General features: G+C 44.5%; 1 protein-coding gene across 31 annotated transcripts in view; it reads left to right on the forward strand.

The window, feature by feature from the left end:
* Window positions 1-20,532, forward strand: part of nrxn3b (neurexin 3b) — a 623,191-nt gene that overhangs the window by 547,604 nt on the left and 55,055 nt on the right. For 19 of the 31 annotated variants that reach the window (XR_013199929.1, XM_077219935.1, XM_077219926.1 and 16 more), the window contains 2 exons: window positions 12,740-12,829; window positions 13,884-14,194. Coding sequence is in view for 30 of the 31 variants with exons in the window: in XM_077219935.1 (XP_077076050.1) it covers window positions 12,740-12,829; window positions 13,884-14,194 (401 nt within the window). In the remaining variant the exon portion in view is untranslated. The remainder of the gene's footprint in view (window positions 1-12,739; window positions 12,830-13,883; window positions 14,195-20,532) is intronic. The other 12 variants (XM_077219943.1, XM_077219936.1, XM_077219937.1 and 9 more) reach the window with 1 other exon arrangement.

The raw sequence follows: 20,532 nt of genomic DNA on the forward strand, positions 1-20,532 counted from the left end.
CCCCCGGTGGAGGGCCGGGGGAGAATCCTTTGTTTTCCACTCCCTGCTGCTCACCCCCGGGTGGGCAGCGCCCTAATGTGGTTAAAGCAAGAAGTGACATGTTCATCCCTGAGCACACAGAGTTGTCGGACAACACGGTGCGCCGCCCCCGAGCCAATCCTACGGCCAATCCTGGACCTGCGCGTTCTGAACCGCTCCCTTCACAGTCTCCCGTTCAAGATACTCGCGGCCAAACGCATTTTCGAATGTGTGCGGCCCCAGGATTGGTTTGCAGCAATCGACCTGAAGGACGCCTACTTCCATGTCTCCATTCTCCCTCGACACAGGGAGAATGTGTTCTCCCTCTTCCTACGGTTTGCTTTCGAGGGGCAGGCATACCAGTACGCGGTTCTCCCTTTCGGGCTAGCCCTGTCTCCTCGCGTCTTCACAAGGTCGTCGAGGCAGCCCTTGTTCCCCTTCGAGAACACGGGGTTCGCATCCTGAACTATATCGACGACTGGCTGATCCTAGCTCACTCTCGGGACCAGGTTTGCGAACTCAGGGACCTAGTGCTCCGGCACCTAGCTCGTCTGGGCCTTCGGGTCAACTGGGAAAAGAGCAAACTTTGCCCCGTGCAGAGGATCTCTTTTCTCGGTATGGATATCGACTCGGTCGCCATGTCCGCGCAGCTAACGAGCGAGCGCGCGCAGTCACTGCTGACTTGCCTGAGACAGTTCGAGGGCAAGAGTGCGGTTCCACTGGAACTTTTTCAGAGGCTCCTGGGGCATATGGCATCTGCGGCCGCAGCAACGCCACTCGGATTGCTTCATATGAGACCGCTTCAGCTTTGGCTTCGCGACCGAGTCCAGAGTCCCTGAACACGGCACCCTCCGAGTAACAGTTACTCCGACCTGCCGTCAGACCTTCACCCCGTGGTCGAACCTCAGTTTTCTACGGGCCGGAGTGCCCCTGGAACGAGCTTCACGGCATGTTGTTGTAACGACAGATGCCTCCTCCACGGGCTGGGGTGCCATGTGCAATAGACGTGCTGCCGCGGGCTCCTGGACAGGACCCCAACGCCTCTGGCATGTCAATTGCCTCGAGTTGCTGGCTGTACGCCTTGCTTTGCGCCGCTTCCAGGCCGTGCTCAAGAACCAACACGTACTACTCCGTTCAGACAATACCGCCACTGTAGTGTACATCAACCATCAAGGTGGTCTACGCTCCCGCCGTATGTCGCAACTCGCCCGCCACCTCCTCATATGGAGTCAGAAGCATCTGAGGTCGTTTCATGCCATTTATTCCCCGGAGCCCTGAACTGTGCAGCTGACGAGCTCTCATGGCTTCAGCCCCTCCCGGGAGATTAGCGACTCCATCCCGAGTCGGTTCAGCTGATTTGGAACCAGTTCGGGGACGCACAGATAGATCTGTTTGCCTCTCACGACTCGACCCATTGCGCCCTGTTTTATTCCCTGACCGAGGGTACGCTCGGCACGGATGCACCGGCGCACAGCTGGCCGCGGGGCCGCAAATATGCGTTTCCCCCAGTGAACTTTCATGGCCACCAATAGTACGAAAATATACAATAAAATAGTTGTGAATTGCTGTGAATTGTGTTGGAATTTCAGAACATAAAATATCCAAAAGACAGAACAGAGCCTCGGCTTTTAAACAAAAAAAATTGTCTATCTTCTTTTCTTTCTCTTTTTTTTTTGGAACAGAAAGCTGAGAAAATCCCATTTTTTCATTCACAATTTTGTTAGAATACAGACTACTTTTGAATAGTCTAGTTTAGTCTAGTTAAGGCATCGACTGACAGGGACTAACTGCCCGTGATAACCAGTCAAACCTTAATCCTTTCCATGGTAAGTTTGATTTAAACCTTCATTCACAATAATCACAATCAGTGGTTAACCATATCCAACAAAAAAAAAAAAATAATAATAATTACCAGTATTTTAACAGGTTTTTTAGGTGGATACATGAGATCAGGACAACAACAGTATTTACTTAAAAGATTTTTTATACTCACTGCAGAGTGTATTTGAGTGAGATTAGCATTTTCCCTTCATGTGATTTCAGAATAACATTCTTTAGCTGCTGGCATTGCATGGTGGATTCAGTTGATGGACTATGGCTGTTGTGTGTGTGTTTACTTGGAAGAAACAGATGACAGAAGAGATAATTGAAGGGCAGCAACAGGCTCAAGCTCTCTTGAGAGAAGTTGGGAACTTTTTCCCTTCTTCAATAACTCAGTTACCATTCCATTGTGGCAGACTATCAGTAATTCCTTGGTGGTAGATTTAAAAGGTGATACTACAATCAATGAAGGTGCACTCTGCTTTACTACTTTGTTTTACAAATTTAACCTTATGACATGAAGTGACTCTTTTACACTAAAGACACACTACTAATACAGCCCTTGACTTTTACTTTGTATTTGCTCACTAAATTTCACCATTGTTCTTACATTTGTAAATCATGGTAACCACAAGAAAAACCACACATGACATGTCAATTTGACTGAAAAAAAAAACATTATGGTTTAGTTTTAAAAGTAGGGTATTTGTTATGAAAAACAGTGGCCTAAACAAACTAAGTGTAGATAAAAATGCAAAGAGAACTTCCTTTAGCCATTCAATGGAGACAGAGATACGTCCTATGAACAGCACAGCACTTCCCAGCAGAACACACATTATTCTGACATGTGTTCAGCGAGACCTTCATAGCCAAGGTTTGACTGCGTTCCAATGAAGAACATACACTCAATTCTTCACCAGTACAGGTCAGGAGGAGCTGGCAACAGAATTAATTCGCACATGTTTTTAGCTTACAGCATCTGCTGACGGCCACCTACCGCAAATCTCTGGCACTGAAAGGGGATGTACTGACACCACGCCAGCATTTGTTTTGACTAAACGCTTCCATCTGAAGGGATTGATTCAGATATTGTTCTAGCGGGAAACCTACACAAATGTGCTGATGGAGGGAGGAAACAGAGACATCTCTGACAGATTATTGCTCTTCTTTTGCCCTGAGCTCTTATGGAAGAGGAAATGTGACACTCCAGGATTGTGTTGTAAAGTTATATAAACGCTTATACTGGAAACATACTGTTAGTGAACAGCCTGACGCCGCTCACACTGCTGAGACGTGCTATTTAAATGATTATGTAAATATGTGCTGCACGCTTTCCTCTCTTTAACAAAATAAACACAACAAAAATTACAGCGGAGAGAAAACATTTGTTAAGAAAGCATCTGATCACAGCGATGTGGATATGTTTGCACCAGCTCTGCAGTTTGGCACTCCAGTAAAGTCACGTCACATTTATTTATATAGCACTTTATACAACAAATTGAATTACTCTTTTCCCACTTTTCACGGAAAATGTCATCATTTGTGAGAAAACGCTTTCACGTTGACAGAAACTTCCGGCTTTTCGTGTTTTCACTGTTGTAAGGTAGGGGGCGCTATCAAACAACTTCTAAAAGAGTACTGAATCTCCTGATTAAAACACAGGCGAAGAAGACACAGAAACAAGCAATATCATATGTAAGCATATGTAAAATAACGTGATCATAAATATTAAACAGCATATAAATCAAAACTGCCTTATGTTACTGAATGAAATGTCACCCCAGGAGGAGCTATAGGACAGTGAAGCTTTGGGGGTGTTGATGGACTCGATCTACTCCATCTGTGTTTTGATTATCATTTTGAATCTGATCCAGACGTAGTCTTTGACCAAAACGCGATTTTCTCAGCTTTTTGTTCAAAATGTTTTTTTTTTTATGAAACTTGTGTGATAAAAAAGAAATGCATGAAGCTAGAATAAAAGTTTTTTGTTGTTGTTGTTGTTTAAAAGCAGAGGGTCTGTTCTTTCTTTTCATATATTGCATGTTCAGATATTCATACAACAAAATATTCTGGGGACAATGAAACTTTGGTGAAAATGGTCAAAAATGCTGACGGTGGCTGACAACTTTTTTCAAAAACGCTAAACTCTTTTTTCAAAAAATTTAAATTTCTTCTATAAAGCAGCACTCCAGTATGTTCATGTTTTTACTTACGGAATTCTGACTTCAACAGACTGAACAGAAGAAATAAACCGGGGAAGATTTCCAAGTCAGATAAGGCGAAGCCTCAGAGACACACCTACCTACTACGAAATCTCGTCCTATTTCGAAATCTCCATGGACCAGTGGTAGTTCAAAGGTGTTTAACTTTGCTCCACCAGCTCACTTTGAAGACCCTTTTTTGCCTATTTTAAAAGGAGAGCACAAGAAAAGCAGGGCTTTAAATTGCGACCGGCCACATCCATTTCTCATCCCTGTCACTGTAGAACCTTTGTGTTTCTGAATAGCACTCCTATTCTATGCACCTTTTTCTCTTTCTGAAGTTCAAGAAGGTACGCTGTGACTCAGCGCTCAGTAGATTTAGCTAAGTGAGATATGTTGAGTAACTTTGCTCTTTTCAAATCCTATATGTATTTTTTTTTCTCTTAGGCTGTTGGGTTTTTTTCTTTCTTTCCTTCTTTTATCCCATTACAACATCTCCAGAGAATTGCTGTAGAGTATATTTTTTCTCAAGTTAGATGTATGAGAAAAAAAGCATAGGAGCTTAAAAAGGAAAATTCTATCATATATTATTGTTTTTGAAGAATGTTCACGCAGCTTTTTTCATACAATGAGAGTAAGTGGGTACAGATGCTGTTGAGTTTTAAAAATGACAAAAAAGCACCATAAAAACATAAAAATGCTCCATATGACTTGTCCACTGTATTATTGTACTATAGTTTAAAGTATGGAAAAGAATAACATGAACTTTCTTCAGAATATACCTCTTTGTGTTCCAAAAAAAACATATGGGTTTTGACCACATGATGGCAGAAGTTCCATTTTGGGGCGGCAAACAATTCCTGTAATGATATTCCCTGTTATATTAAAATGTCAAAGGTACAAAGGTCAAAGGTTTGACAAATCAATTTTACAAATCTTCATTTATATGGTCCACTTTAGACATTCTACTAACTATAAGTAACTTTTCAACTACATGTCAACTAACTGTCAATAGAGTATTAGTAGACTGTCTGCTTAATATCTCCTAACACTTTATTTTGATGCTCCACCAACAGACATTCTACTGACTATAAGTTACTTTGAAACTATATGTCAACTTATTCTACTAACTCTAACCCTTACAGATAACCCTAACCTAACAGTCTTCTACAGTCTACTTATACTCTAAGAGTTCCCTTTCAAGGGAAGTCGAGCTGCGTTGAGACGCGGTGGGAACGCTCTGCGTGATTGCGTCGTGAAGCACGTGTATAATCAGTCCAATGGAAGAACGAGACGTCACCGGCGGTGACGTCATAGACCAGGAAGCTATAAAGCGAACCAGAAATCAGACCGCGACAGCTTCTGTTGCCTTCAGCAAGCGCTCTCTGTATACTGTCCTTGTCTATTTATTGTTGTCTGTCACAAGCACATTATCTATCTATATATATATATATTATGGCGAAACAAGAATTCAAGCGTTGTGTTGTCCCTTGCCCTCGTTTCATCACGGGTGGGGACACACATCAGCTTTGTGTTGCTTGTTTGGGAGTGGAGCATGCCCAGTCAGTTCTCGAGGGAGCTGACTGTGAGCATTGCGAGAAGCTGTCCGTGAGGACGCTCTGCTCTCGCCGGGCGTTCTTTGAGGAGGACGGTTCGGTTCGCGCTCCCCGGGGTGCGGGTCCCGCTGCTGCCGAGGCACAGCGAAGGCTTTCATCTTGGGTTTCGCATATGGATCTAGTAGCGGGGCTTGAGACGGGCCCAGCCCTTTCTCAACCCTTACCTGCTGGATCCGGTGCCTCTGCCCAGGAAGGAGCCCGCGCTGCGGCTTCTCCTTCCCAGGTTGGGGCACCATTGTTGCGGCTATCCAGTTCTGAGGATCTGGATGTCGTCAGTGTTGATATGGGGGATGTTGAGTTTTCGCCAGCTCATGCCTCCGAAAATGATGAGGAGCTTATGGAGGTTTTATCTCGTGCTGTAGCTAGATTAAATATTGAATGGCCAGCCGATGATTCTTTGAGTGTTACTAGAAAAAGTTTATTAGATGAAAGATTTTTACCATCTAAAACACAGCCTCCACGTCGGGGACTCCCGTTTTTTCCCGATCTCCACAATGAGGTTTCGAGATCGTGGAATAAACCGGCGTCATTCAGAGTATTTAACCCACAAACTTCCTGTTACAGTAATGTTTTGGGTGCATCTGATTATGGTTATGTTAAGGTGCCTCGGGCTGAAGAGACGCTCGCAAACTATCTCTCTCCCGAGTCATCGTCATCATTAAAAACCCCGACGTTACCCACCAAGCCATTAAAATCTACATCTTCGCTGGTGGGTAAAGCTTATTCGGCAGCAGGTCAGGCTGCGTCATGTCTACACACTATGTCTATACTGCAGGCATACCAGGCTGATCTGCTGAAGGATATCGATGAACGTGAGGAAGTCAGCGCTGACGCAATTCAAGAATTGCGTCGCGCAACAGACCTGTCTCTCCGGGCCACCAAGGAGACGGCCAAATCAGTGGGCCGTTCTATTGCAGCCCTGGTGGCCACGGAGCGGCATCTCTGGTTAAATCTGTCTGATATAAAGGATAAAGATAGGTCTGTTCTTCTGGACGCGCCACTGTCACCTTCAAGTTTGTTCGGCGACGCTATCAACTGTGTCGTCGATAGGTTTCAAGAAACGAAAAAACAATCGGCTGCGTTCCAGAGGTTTCTTCCTCGACGTTTCAATATCCCCGAGACTGCTGGGCGAAAAATTATTATTAAATCCGAGCAGTCTCATCCGAGTACAAGCTCCTCACAGCACAGAGTGCATCAAAAACAGAGCGTCGCCACTCGGGCTCCTCCACAATCTGGGGAATCTGGGTGGTGGTCGCAGTCCAGGCCAGCTAGGGGTAGGCAAGATCTGAGGACTGTCATCTCTAAGAAGGCTTGGGCTAAGAAGAAGTCCTGACGCCCAAGGCGTCAGGCTTCTGAGGGTGGTCCCCTCCGAGGAGGGACGATTTCGAGAAATCGTTCATCCTCGGCACCCTCTGGGGGGCGATTCTCTGAGGAGAGTCGCAGCGCTGCCACATCGGTTGTTCCCTGCCGGTTCGCCGCTTCAGGGCACCGAGGTGTCAGCGTCCCCATACGATTCTCCGAGGAGGATCGTAGAACGGTCAGTTCGGTTGTTCCCTGCCGGTTCGCCGCTTCAGGGCACCGAAATGTCCGTACAACCGAATCCCGAGGCCAGTCTCGAGAGACTGGTCCCCTTAGTAGAATTTCTGGCATCGTTGAAACTACTGCCAAATATTTCTCAGTGGGTCCTGCATATAATAGAAAAGGGTTACAGAATTCAGTTCGGTTCTCGTCCGCCCAGATTTCAAGGGGTCCTTCCCACAGTGCTGGACCCAAGGCAGGCTCGGGTCATGGAACTAGAAGTACTGACGCTTCTGCAAAAAGGGGCTATAGAAAGGGTTTCTCCTCCCAGCAGAGAGTCAGGGTTTTACAGCCGTTACTTCATCGTTCCCAAAAAGGATTGGGGGTTGCGTCCTATTCTAGATCTGCGTCAGTTAAACAGCAGAGTTAAGAAACTCAAGTTCAAGATGCTTACACTCAAACAGATTGTATCACAGATTCAGTCCGAGGACTGGTTTGTCACAATAGACTTGAAGGACGCTTACTTTCATGTATCCATTCATCCTCATCACAGGAAGTTCCTGAGGTTTGCTTTCGGGGGCGAAGCATACCAATATCGGGTCCTTCCATTCGGCCTAGGTTTATCACCCCGCACCTTTACGAAATGCGTGGATGCAGCGCTGGCTCCTCTGAGACTCCAGGGCATTCGCATATTAAACTATATCGACGACTGGTTGATCCTGGCTCGTTCCGAGCAGTTGGCAGTTCGGCATCGAGATGTCGTTCTGTCTCACTTAAAAAGGTTGGGGTTGCGGCTAAACACCAAGAAGAGTGTGCTCCTCCCAGCCCAGAGGACCACTTTTTTAGGGGTGATGTGGGATTCGACAACTATGCAAGCACGATTATCTCCAGCTCGTATTTCTGCGATTCTCACAGCCGTAAATATGGTAAAACTAGGCCAGTCACTCACTGTGAAACAGTTTCAGAGACTGGTGGGTCTCATGGCAGCTGCGTCCAACGTAGTTACTTTTGGCCTTCTGCACATGAGACCCCTGCAGTGGTGGCTCAGGACCAAGGGGTTTTCTCCGAGGGGAAATCCGTTTCGCACGATCAAGGTCATGCGGCTATGCCTACGTGCCTTGGTCATGTGGAAGAAACCTTGGTTCCTCGCCCAAGGCCCAGTATTGGGGGCTTCTTGTCGACGCGTAACGCTATCGACGGATGCTTCCCTCACAGGCTGGGGGGCGGTCATGAGTGGCCGCTCGGCGACAGGTGTCTGGCAGGACCATCAGCTTTCGTGGCATATAAACCGACTAGAGATGATGGCGGTATTTCAGGCTCTCAAATACTTCCTGCCAGACCTGAGAGGCCATCATGTGCTCGTCCGCACAGACAACACATCGGTGGTCTCTTACATCAACCATCAGGGGGGTCTGAGGTCCCTATTATTATGCAAACTGGCTCATCAGATCCTCCTATGGGCCCAGGGAAAATTACTGTCACTCAGGGCAGTTTATATTCCAGGGTATTTGAATGTGGGAGCAGATATCCTGTCAAGACAGGGGCTGAGGCCCGGGGAGTGGAGACTTCACCCCGGGGTGGTGGAGCTCCTATGGGAGAACTATGGTCAAGCTCAGATAGATCTTTTCGCATCTTACGATACAACCCATTGTCCGCTTTGGTTCTCCCTCACATATCCAGCTCCTCTCGGACTGGACGCTATGGTACAGGAGTGGCCGAGGCTGCACCTGTACGCATTCCCCCCGATATCATTGCTTCCGGGAGTTCTGGAGAGGGTTCGCCGGGAGGGGGCTCATCTATTATTAGTAGCCCCGCACTGGCCGACCCGAGTGTGGTTCTCGGACCTAGTGTCCCTTCTGCACGGCTCTCCCATGGAGATTCCTGTCAGGGGGGACTTGTTATCTCAAGCAGGGGGCACGATATTTCACCCTCGCCCGGAGTTGTGGAAACTGTGGGCTTGGCTTCTGAGGGGGCCCAGCTCTTAGAATCCGGTCTCTCGACTGAGGTCGTTGAGACCATCCTTCAATCCAGAGCTCCTTCCACGAGAAAACTATATTCATTGAAATGGAAATTGTTCTCTACATGGTGTGGAGAACGTTTTTTTAAATCCTGCTAACTGCCCGGTTGGTACAGTTCTCGATTTCCTTCAAGACCGTTTCTCTGCTGGATTATCTCCCTCCACCTTAAAGGTGTACGTAGCGGCTATATCTGCTTATTGCTCCCCTTTGGGGGCTTCTTCTCTTGGGAGAGATCCTCTTATTACTCGTTTTCTCCGTGGTACACTGAGGCTTAGGCCTGCATTGCACTCTAGAGCACCGGCTTGGGATTTGGCCATTGTACTTGAGGGTCTGGCCCTGGCTCCCTTCGAGCCTATTGAAGAGGTTTCAGAGAAGTTCCTTACACTAAAAACTCTATTTCTTCTCGCTATTTCTTCTATCAAGAGAATTGGAGATCTGCAAGCCCTGTCGGTGGCTCCTTCATGTTTGGAATTTGCACCTGGTATGGTGAAAGCATTTTTACACCCTAGGCCGGGTTACATTCCTAAGGTCCCCACTAATGTGGCGGGCCCTATTGTGCTGCAGGCTTTTTGCCCTCCACCTTTCGTTACCCCAGATCAGGAAGGTCTCAATCTGTTATGTCCCGTTAGGGCTTTGGATGCCTACGTTCACAGAGCTGCCCTGTGGCGTAGATCAGAGCAGTTATTTGTCTGCTTCGGTTCAACCAAGAAAGGTTGCCCTGCATCTAGACAGGTAATGAGCAAGTGGGTAGTTGAGGCTATCTCACTTGCTTATGAAGCGGCCGGACAGCTCTCACCTATGGCTGTCCGCGCCCATTCTACTAGGAGTATGGCTGCCTCTAAGGCTTTAATTTCAGGAGTTTCCCTGCAGGACGTTTGTAATGCGGCAGGCTGGTCCTCACCGCATACATTTGTCAGATTCTACGACCTAGACCTCTCCACTCCCGGGGCTAGGCTGCTTGTTTCTTAGTGTGCGCAAGGACTCCACACAGAACGGGCATTTCTCATTATGGCGTAGTGGACATGGGGTTCCCACCGCGTCTCAACGCAGCTCGAGTTCCCTTGAAAGGGAACGTCTCAGGTTACGTATGTAACCCTGGTTCCCTGAGAGGGAACGAGACGCTGCGTTCTCCTGCCATACTTCCTGCATGCCCTGATCGACTTGCTTCAGGCCTTTTCAGAAGCTGTCGCGGTCTGATTTCTGGTGTGCTTTATAGCTTCCTGGTCTATGACGTCACCGCCGGTGACGTCTCGTTCTTCCATTGGACTGATTATACACGTGCTTCACGACGCAATCACGCAGAGCGTTCCCACCGCGTCTCAACGCAGCGTCTCGTTCCCTCTCAGGGAACCAGGGTTACATACGTAACCTGAGACGTTAGTTAACATGAGAAAACACTTCTCTGCCATTAACAAGATTTTACGGTTTTTCGTTTCTTACGAGTACAGTCTCTCCAGATCAAAACACAGGCAAAGAAGAACCAGAAACTAGTGATCTCATAAGCAGATGCATATGAAAAATAATGTAATCATTCAACAATAAACAGCATATACAGTAAATCAAAACAGCCTAATGTTACCGATTGAAATATCAACCCAGGAAATGGATCAGCCCCAAAGGGGTGTTGATGGACTCGATCTACTCCATCAATGTTTTGATCATTATCTGATCCAGATGTAGTCTTTGACAAAAACTTTTCTCAGCTTTTTGCTAAAAAATTATCTTGTTTATGAAACTTACCCATAATCAAGTGTTGATGAAAAAAAGAATACATTAAGCTAGAATAAAACTGTTTTTATTTTTTTATTTTATAAAGCAGAAGGTCTGTTCTTTTGATATATTGCATGTTCAGATATTCAAAATACTCTGGGGGCCATTACATTTTTGTGAAAATTACCAAAAAGTTGGCTGGCAAGAGAGAGAGAGAACTTTAAAAAAAAATTGGGGACAGGATTTGAATAATCTAAGTGGTTGTAAAAAAAATTGTCACACTCAAGACCTTCGGGTCCAAATGGACTCGGATAGGAATTGAATGGCAAATTGGCAAAAATGTGAAAATACCGAGTTTTTTTGTGCGTACAATCTACAAATCAGCCACGATCCAGAAAAAAAGCACACAACAGTGAAGGGGTGAATCTATAAAACGTCAAGAGTGCAAAACAGACACATCCACACACACACACACACACACACACACACACACACACACACACACACACACACACACACACACACACACACACACACACACACACACAAACACACTTTTATACATAAACAAACCAATAAATTCAGATTACCTATGTGTTTTGCATTTTTAAAATCTTCAGTTTGTCCACCAGATGGCATCCATCTCATTTCAAAAATTGCTTTCATGAGGTCTAGGCTTGACTCTAAAATGAAATACAGCTTTAAAAAAAAATATTATTTTTTTTTTTAATAATAATTTTCTATTATATTCAATGGGGGGAAAACTGGGGAGAAATGGGTCATATTTATTGCATAAATATTAATTATAAATCATAAAATTCTCAAAACACCAAAAAAGAAAAGAAAGAATATTATAAAACACAAAAATTATGATTTTCTTTTAATAAATATGAATCCCACCCTTCCGGCCCATTTGGACCCGAAGGTCCTGAGTGTGACTCTGAAATGAAGGACCCCAGAGGTTAACAAATGCTAGAAATATTAAAGCTGCTACGTTTATTTGACATTTTATGAACTGGTTGGCATTTCTCCAACATTTCATTAACTGGTTGCAGCATGTGTTTAGAGCAGCTGGGCATGACATAAGCACAGCCAAGATGGCAGATGTTAGATTCCCTCTTACAGCACTAACACTTCTCTCAGGTCAGAGGTAGAAATATAACAAAGTCCAATGGCAGAATATTCAAGCTCCTCTGAGGGCTTCCAGGGACCACGCAGCAGCAGGCCTCACACTACGCTGTAATGATCTCATCTGTATGCAGTGTCTTCCTCAAATCTGTGTCATCACAAGCCTTATTTCCCAGCAGGTTTAGAGCTTCTACACATTCTCTCTCTCTCTCTCTCTCTCTCTCTCTCTCTCTCTCTCTCTCTCTCTCTCTCTCTCTCTCTCTCTCTCTCTATCTCTCTCTCTCTCTCTCTCTCTCTCATTCTCTCTCTCATTCACTCTTTCCCTTACAAATAGTTTGTAAATTGTTCCTTGGCCTCTTGAAATGTAAGAGCGTATGATGTCCAGTGGGAAAAGAGTTACACCTCATTTTAAGGATTGCTGTGCAGGAGATGGGAATACTATTTGAAATTAAATTTTAGCATGTGTCTCATTTTCACAGGTTGTCATAAAGTCTAAATGTGATGCGTGATTCTTGTTCCAAATAATTATGTGTTAAACTGTTAATGAGTTGGTTATTTGATCAAATTGCTTTATAATCTTAAAACTGAATTTAACCTTTCAATGAAACCTAAACAAGAACTAAATCATTTTAAACACGGCTAAACCTTCTTAAACAGTGTATAAATGTGCAATGTGCTAAGATGTCTTTTAAACTTTCAAACTTTAAAGGCAACAGCGACATTGAGCGTTATCAAATGGCTAATAAGAAAATCCCGTTCAAATATACCCGGCCGGTCGAAGATTGGCTACATGAGAAAGGTAATCTTCACAAGAACCTCAGTGTTTTCTTTTGTTTTCGTTGATTTTAATTTGCGTTCATATACTCCTTGTCATGCCGTTTCGTTATATTTTTGTCCAACCAGTTCTGATCAGCCTTTTGCCACTAAATAACCTAAAATGTTCATAATATAAATGTTCTAAAATGTTCTTCCCTTCCCATTACGTAATATTTTCTTTTTTTTTTTTTTTATGTGGATTGTGATCCTCTTTTGTTATTTCCATCAGATCATTGACCAGTTAAAGGGACTGGTAACCAAGAATAACACTGCAGAAGTACATAGTTCCTTGTCTCCAACTTTAAATCTAAACCAGAACTCAACACAAGTCATGATATTTGTTTTTTACTTTTCATTGGAATGATCTTCCATAGCGCTAGTGTTAGTGGTTGAATAGGCCATAAACCCAACCCGTAATGCAGTACGTTTCTAAAGACAACAAATTGGCGCTGTAATATTAGTGAAACGCCATTTTGCTGATGCAGTTTTGTGTTTGTAGCCGGTGATGAAATCGACTGACACCTCTTCACAGTTTCATTCAAAAAAGGATGAAAGGGCGGGGTGACCATTCATCAAATTTACCATTAAAGTCCTTTGGATTATTAAATGCGTTTAAAGGTCATTGCCTAAACTACATAAGATGATTATAAAGTCCCTTTAACACTGTCTAAAGCCACTTTGAAATCCCATTAGTGGTTCTACATGCATGAATCAACATGATGTTCCTTTGAAATGTATGAGATGAGTTTTTTTTTCCTTTGCCCACTTTAATATAGAATTGTAAATGTGTATTAGCTTTAATCTGCCTGCATTTCTATTTCTAACCATATGAAAAGCCATTTGGAATTTGCCTCAAAACATTTGCATGAGAAGCACCTCACAGTCAAGTCAATACAGAACATAATTTTTTAATGCTATGCTTGGATTTTAAAAGCTCAAGCGTTAATGATAAAGTTAATGAATTAGCTAAATAAAAAAATACAGTAAGTGACACAAACCATTCTAACTGTTTCCTTCTTCACTGGTCTTCCCTTCAGGTCGTCAGCTGACCATTTTTAACACCCAAGCCACCATCTCAATAGGCGGTAATGACCGCAAGCGGCCATATCAAGGCCAGCTCTCTGGTCTCTATTACAATGGCCTGAAGGTTCTCAACATGGCAGCTGAAGGTCATGTTAACATCAAGATAAATGGCAGTGTGAGGCTGGTGGGAGATGTACCTACTAGCAGAAGCCCCTCACGCACCACCACTTCCATGCCTCCGGAGATGTCCACCACCTTCATCGAGACCACAACCACACTGTCAACCACCACTACCCGCAAGCAGCGCTCACCACCAACCATTCAGGTAGGAATCAGGATCCTTAGATCTTCTCCATTTAGTCTCCTTGAACCAGGGCTATAACTTAAATTCACAGAGCCTGGGGACAAAATCTTAAAATTGGCAAAGTATTTATTTATTGTGCATTTATGTTTTTCGTCTAAAAATATCATCCACTTGATGCCTTATGCCACAACTTGGTACCATATATTAGAACCAATTAAAACTTTATAAATGAGGGACCTCAGATCTCATGTCTAAACCTCATCGTAGTATTAAAGTGAAAGTATGTACAATGTTTTTATTGTTATCCCAGATTATTGTTCATTGACTGCTATTAGTATGCCATTCCTGGGTTTATCTCCCCGAAAAGTGTAAACATTGAGCCATCTAAATTTTGAGAGTGGTCCGCTCAGATCAGTCAGTCTATTTCCAACGCAACCCATAGCGAGAGTTTGGGTCGTGGCTACTGTAAGCAGGCCGAGCCAGCTTCTCCAGCTGTAGTGTAGCTGATGCTTTATATGGGAAAAGTAATTCAGCTTTGGGTACAGGAGTGCAAGCCAAATTTTGCTGCATTTAGACCTTCAAAGATTAAACAGGTCTTGAACACAAAGTGAATGGGGCACTGTGATACAACGCTTCAATGCAACATCATCATGCACCCATTCAGAAAGTGTTCCAGGTTATAATGTTTACTTTGTGTCCAGTGTAGAAAGCCTCAAAAAGTTGAAAAATATCAAAAAATGTCCCTGGTGCAAGATATTTTGGATGGGTTTATTATAAGTGAGATTCTCGCGTGTGCTCTAGAGACAAGAGTGTTACCCTGCTCAATTGCCTACTCATGACACATAACAACACAGCTAAAAGTATTTCTAAAATGTCGGACATTTCATTAAAAGTATCCTACTTTTACCTGTTGAAACATGTCTTCACAAGACCTGTAAGAGCTTTGTTTGTGATGTTCGATTTAGGGGAAGCGTGACTCGTGGAGCTTGCAAAATATGTATTCAAGGCAAAATATGTTTTCAATGTTACATTCAAGGCTATCAAATTTTTCATATAGTGAGTGTCCATATCCAGCATTCAAAAATTTTCCTCAAATGTGTAAAACGTTTAAAGTAAGGTGTAAAAAAGTGGGGAGAAATTATCATCTCTTTCCAAACCAATAGGATTTCTCTTCCTCAAAAAATGGAAAACAAAAGCCATCAAAGACATCAGACCTTATGTGACTAGTGTGTTCAAATGTACTGAACACAAGTGAGCATTTGGTAAAAATGAAAACAAGTAGGTAAAAAGGTAAAACTCCAGACAAGTGAGCATAAACAGCATAGTAAATCAAAACAGCCTAATGTTACCGATTGAAATATCGACCCAGGAAATTGATCGGGGTTGATCCATTTCCTGGGTCTATATTTCAATCGGTAAAATTAGGCTGTTTTGATTTACTATGCTGTTAAAGGGAAGAATAGGGAAGATTATCAGTAAATATATTTTGGATTGTTCCTCACACAAAGCTATCATTTTGTTTTAGAAAATATTGAATATACTTTTGTTCATTTTATGCAACTTTTATTGACCATTTTGGAGCTTGGCATTATAAATCACTCCAGTGTTGGAAAAGAGTTCAGTTCTACCTAATATCTCATTTTGTGCTTCTTAGAAGAAGAAAAATAAAGGGTCGGAACGATATAATGGTGAGTATCTGATGACATTCTTCCCTGGGGGTGATCATACCATTTCTGTCTCTATGTGCTGTTTAGATGCCTTGTGCCGTCTGTCGACATCCAGAATGCTTTCTTTAACACATTCTGACATGAGGCCAATGAATGTCTGATTGTGCTGACCATTTTATTGATGCTAGAGGAAAGATTGAAGCAGCAGTCTTCGTATTAAAGCCATAACTCGCCCTAGGGCACTGCTCAGCGACAGGCAAAGAAGACTTATTCTCTCCTCACTCTTAAACAGATCAACCAGCAAAATAATAACCTCTCATGTCAGCGAGCGCTGCCTGCGACGTGACTTCATCAGTGCGGTGGCAACCCACTCATTGATAAGAGCCTTCAAACAGACTATTTCAGGGTTTGAAGTTTTTTTTACCTCTTTACCTTTTTGCCATCTATATTTGCAATATAAACAGGAGCTGGATGTGAACTCTTATCATGTTACCACCATGACTTAAGTTGTTAACTGCTTGGCCACCGCCCTGAACGAATGCTATTTATCGTGTCATCATATTAGCACTGTTGCCTCACAGCAAGGCTCTCAGTTGAGCCATGGCTTAGTCCGGTGGCCATTTTTTATGGATTCTGCATGTTCTCTCCATGTTGGCATGGATCCACTGTACTCCAGTTTATTTCCAAAGACCCTTATACAGACAATCCTACAGGTTAGGTGATCTAGAGACTCCAGTAGGTACAGTATGAGTGACAGTGATAATTTGTGTCTGTCTCTGTGTGTTAGCTCTGCAATGGGCTGACCACTTGTCCAGGGTGTTTTGCTGCATTCGGTCAGAGATGCTGGGATAGAATCCAGCACTCCTGCGACCCTACATAGCAGAAGCAATATGTTGAATTGACGTATGGATGGATATTAATACATGGTTACAGTCTGTGCTTTCACCATGTAAGGCATGCTCCTGGATTAACATCCGTGTTACTTGTTGACTATTGACTAGGGTTAAATTGAGGGCTGGGTTTTGGGACTGTAACAACATTCTTTAACAACATTGCGGTTTGATTTTAGGGTTAGTTGGGGTTAGGTTAAGGTTAGTTTTGCTTTGATCTATGAATTCTGTAAGACACTCTCACATTAATGGCAAAATTAGAAATCCAGGTCTTAGCCACAACATCCTTAAGTATATTTAGTCAAAATACCTCTATAAGAATGTTCTCTCTCTTACAAGATCTCAATGGGTTTGTTGTAAGTGTTTTTTTTTTTTTAAGAATAGCTCTCCCAGATCAATTTCAGGATCTCAGGCAGTTTGATTCATGCTGTGCCCACAAATTAATTTTCCATAGGTCTCACTTTTAGTGCTACCTTGCTGCCTGTCAGCATAGACAGCAAAAGAAGTACCTGTAGAAGTTGACAGGTTTCCATTCCCTGTGGGTCCCAGGCTGTGACCGATGTTGAGTTGTTCTTAGTGGTTTGGGGTCCAGCACTTGCACTATATTGGCACAGCCCTCTGACTCCCCACTCTAACAGGCCACCCCAGGGTCCGAGAAGTAAGAGGTGTGCGATCATATTTTATCCATAGATGGAGTGAGCTGATCCAGGCAGCAATCTCATGCTTAATTAATGATGGTACTCCTGGGAGAGGTCTTGCCTCACACTTGATCTCTGGTAGAGGAGGGCGACTCTAGTGAGGGTGTGCATCCATTCGTCTCCAGCGAGGGCTGTTCACTGTGCCCCGGGCTGCTGTCTGCTCAATGATGCTTCTACACACTAGGGAACAACAGAAGCAAGAGGCATTGTAGCAGTACTGACATAACTGAAGACAACACACTAAGCATGGGAACAGAGACACACATAACCAAACATTGTCTATTAGTGGTAGCTGTTTTTTTTCAGAGAAGGAGCAATCAGTGCCCTTGACGGAGCAATAATGAGAGCATCAATACTAATAGCTGCAAGCAGTTGTGTAGCATACTCTGTTTTTGTAGAAGTAGTTAGGCTGTAAGCATTTTTCTCAACCTGGGTGTCTCAGGGACAAACTATTCTGAAGGTAGAGGGCACATTCCCTCTGTTAGCTCTCCTTCATCGCGGTCTTTGTCCTGCAATTGTAGTGCAGTAGCTCACTTGTGACACATGACCCCTTGTCAAGTGTGAACATGAATGCTGCTTCGGTACTGAGGTGTTAGGGCACATACTGAACAGACTAGAGAAAGCTCTCATGGAGCATTTGATGGATAGGAAAGAGCAAGATGCATCTTCAGGGTGTGGAAATGGAGAATAAAGTGAATTGGATTGCCGAAATCTCCACTAAACCCACTTCTCTGAGTCAATGGATGTCTATGTCTGAGTTCGTTAAAGCGAAAGTTGCAAACATCAGAAAGTCACACCTTGTGTTTTGTTATCTTTGTAGTGCACCGTCCTTATTGAAATCAATAGATTTTGGGGGGGATTCTCTGACAGCATAATCTCTGGAGTGTAGGTACCCTTAAATCATTGCAATCGGACACTTGCAGACAGTTATGAAACACATTATGGTCTTTACCTGGTGTTGCATTATGCCAGATTCCAGCTCTAAGCATTCAAATTGTTTAGCTGTTTACGTCACCTTTCATCATCCGCCTCCAAACTGAATGACTACTTCTAGTGATTTCAGCCACATGCTGTTTTAACGATATGTGAGTCATGGCCCTGAAAGCCTACCCAGCATTACATGCGCTACACGACTACTCCATCACCCCTGCATCCAATACATGCATGTTGAGGATGTAGGCCTGGATTCCTCAAATCTTGCTCTGGAGGTCAAATGCCCTGCAGTGTTTAGCTTCAGCCCTGATCAAACACACCTGAGCTAGCTAATCAAGGTATTCAGGATCACTAGAAAATCTCAGTTAGGTGATTTTGATCAGGGTTTGAACTAAACTCTGCAGGGCAATGGCCATCCAGGATCGGATTTGAGAAACTCTGATGTAGTCATTATCTGATTGTTCAAGTCTTGCACTTACAGGAGAGTAGCAGTAGGGAATCGTCTCAGGTTACGACTGTAACCTATGTTCCCTGAGAACAGGGAACGAGACAATACGTCAACGGCGTTATGGGGAACGCCTCAGGCGTGACAGGTGTCTGAAATCACTATCAAATCACGTCAATCATATTGACCGGCGACAGCCCGTGAATCATTAGCGTGAATGATTAACGTGCGACCTGGAAGTATAAAGGGGCGCCTTGCACACATGACAAATCCCCTTATCATCTGAAGGGACTGTACGGTAGGCAAGCCCCGAGGCATGGCAGGGAGATGTATTGTCTCGTTCCCTGTTCTCAGGGAACATAGGTTACAGTCGTAACCTGAGACGTTCCCTTTCGAAGGGAACTCAACAATACGTCAACGACGTTATGGGGAACGATATACCAACTCCGCCATGCTAAGGGGAGTGCATGCCAAGTGGCAGTGACAACTATCAGAACCAGCAACTTCAAATGAAACGCTAGAACCACTCACCCTCAGGTCACACTGGGCTGTCAGTGACAGCATTCCCTACGGTCATAGCCCAAGCTACAGCCTCACAGAAAAACCTTCATAAATATGGTTAAATAAAAGTTCTACCTGGGCCGGCTCCGGGCCTGGGACCACAGCTTCCAATTAGAAGGGGACCCTTCTAGGGAATGTGGCTAGGGAACCCGAAGGAACCCCAGCCAGTCACTATTCAGGGGAACGTACTCACCCCGAAATGCCACCAGGACGGCCTGACCTGGCGTCAGTACATAGACACTTAGTCTGGCCAAATCCTGTCTGTCTGAAGACAGAGCCTCTGGACAACAAAGCCTTAAGAAAGGCATCCAACCCGAGGGACTGCGAAGCTGGCAGTGAACCACTCGGCCCGGATCTCAGAGACGGGATATCCCGGAGAGTATGACTCATCATAGTGCTTTCCGACCCTTGCTAGCGAGGGGAGTCTCTCTACTCGATCCACGGATCAACCCAGTGTCTGTGTTTCAAAACACTGAGGAGGCCTGTGAAGGCCTAAGGGCTGATCTAACTGGGAGGCCTCACGAGAGGCCTACGACCGTCTGACCAGACTCAGGAAGCCGCATGCTCATAGAGACCCTCGGTGAGGGGAGCACAAGGTCTGCCTGGTAGGCAAACCAGGCTGTAGGCAGAAAAGGTTCCGGGAGGGAACCAATAGCAGAGAATGAACACTTTAGCGAGCCAGGGCGCAAGCTCGCCTTCAGCAGCTGCCTATTAAGGCTAGCTGAAACTGATAGCAAGAGACCACTAGCTTCATAAACCCAGCACCACTAGGGAACGTTACAGGGAGGCCCGGAGAGGCCTACTACCTGATAGCCAACGTAAGTGGGAATTCACCTTCAGGGAGGCACGTGAGGCCTACTACCTGATAACCACAGTATGTGGGGTGCTCACCTTCGGGGAGGCCCAGAGAGGCCTACTACCTGAAAACCACTACTACCTGATAACCACAGTATGTGGGAACTCACCTTCAGAGAGGCCCGGTGAGGCCTGCTACCCTACAACCACAGTATGTGGGGAGCTCACCTTCAGGGAGGCCTGGAGAGGCCTACTACCTGGTAACCACAAACTGTGGGAACTCACCTTCAGGGAGGCCTGGTGAGGCCTACTACCTGACCGTTCTCAATCAAGGAGGCCTGGAGGAGCCTACTACCTGATAATCACAGTA

Source organism: Siphateles boraxobius, unplaced genomic scaffold, assembly GCF_051911475.1.
Source record: "Siphateles boraxobius isolate OS27281-9 unplaced genomic scaffold, OSU_SipBor_1 8, whole genome shotgun sequence".
Classification (NCBI taxonomy): domain Eukaryota; kingdom Metazoa; phylum Chordata; class Actinopteri; order Cypriniformes; family Leuciscidae; genus Siphateles; species Siphateles boraxobius.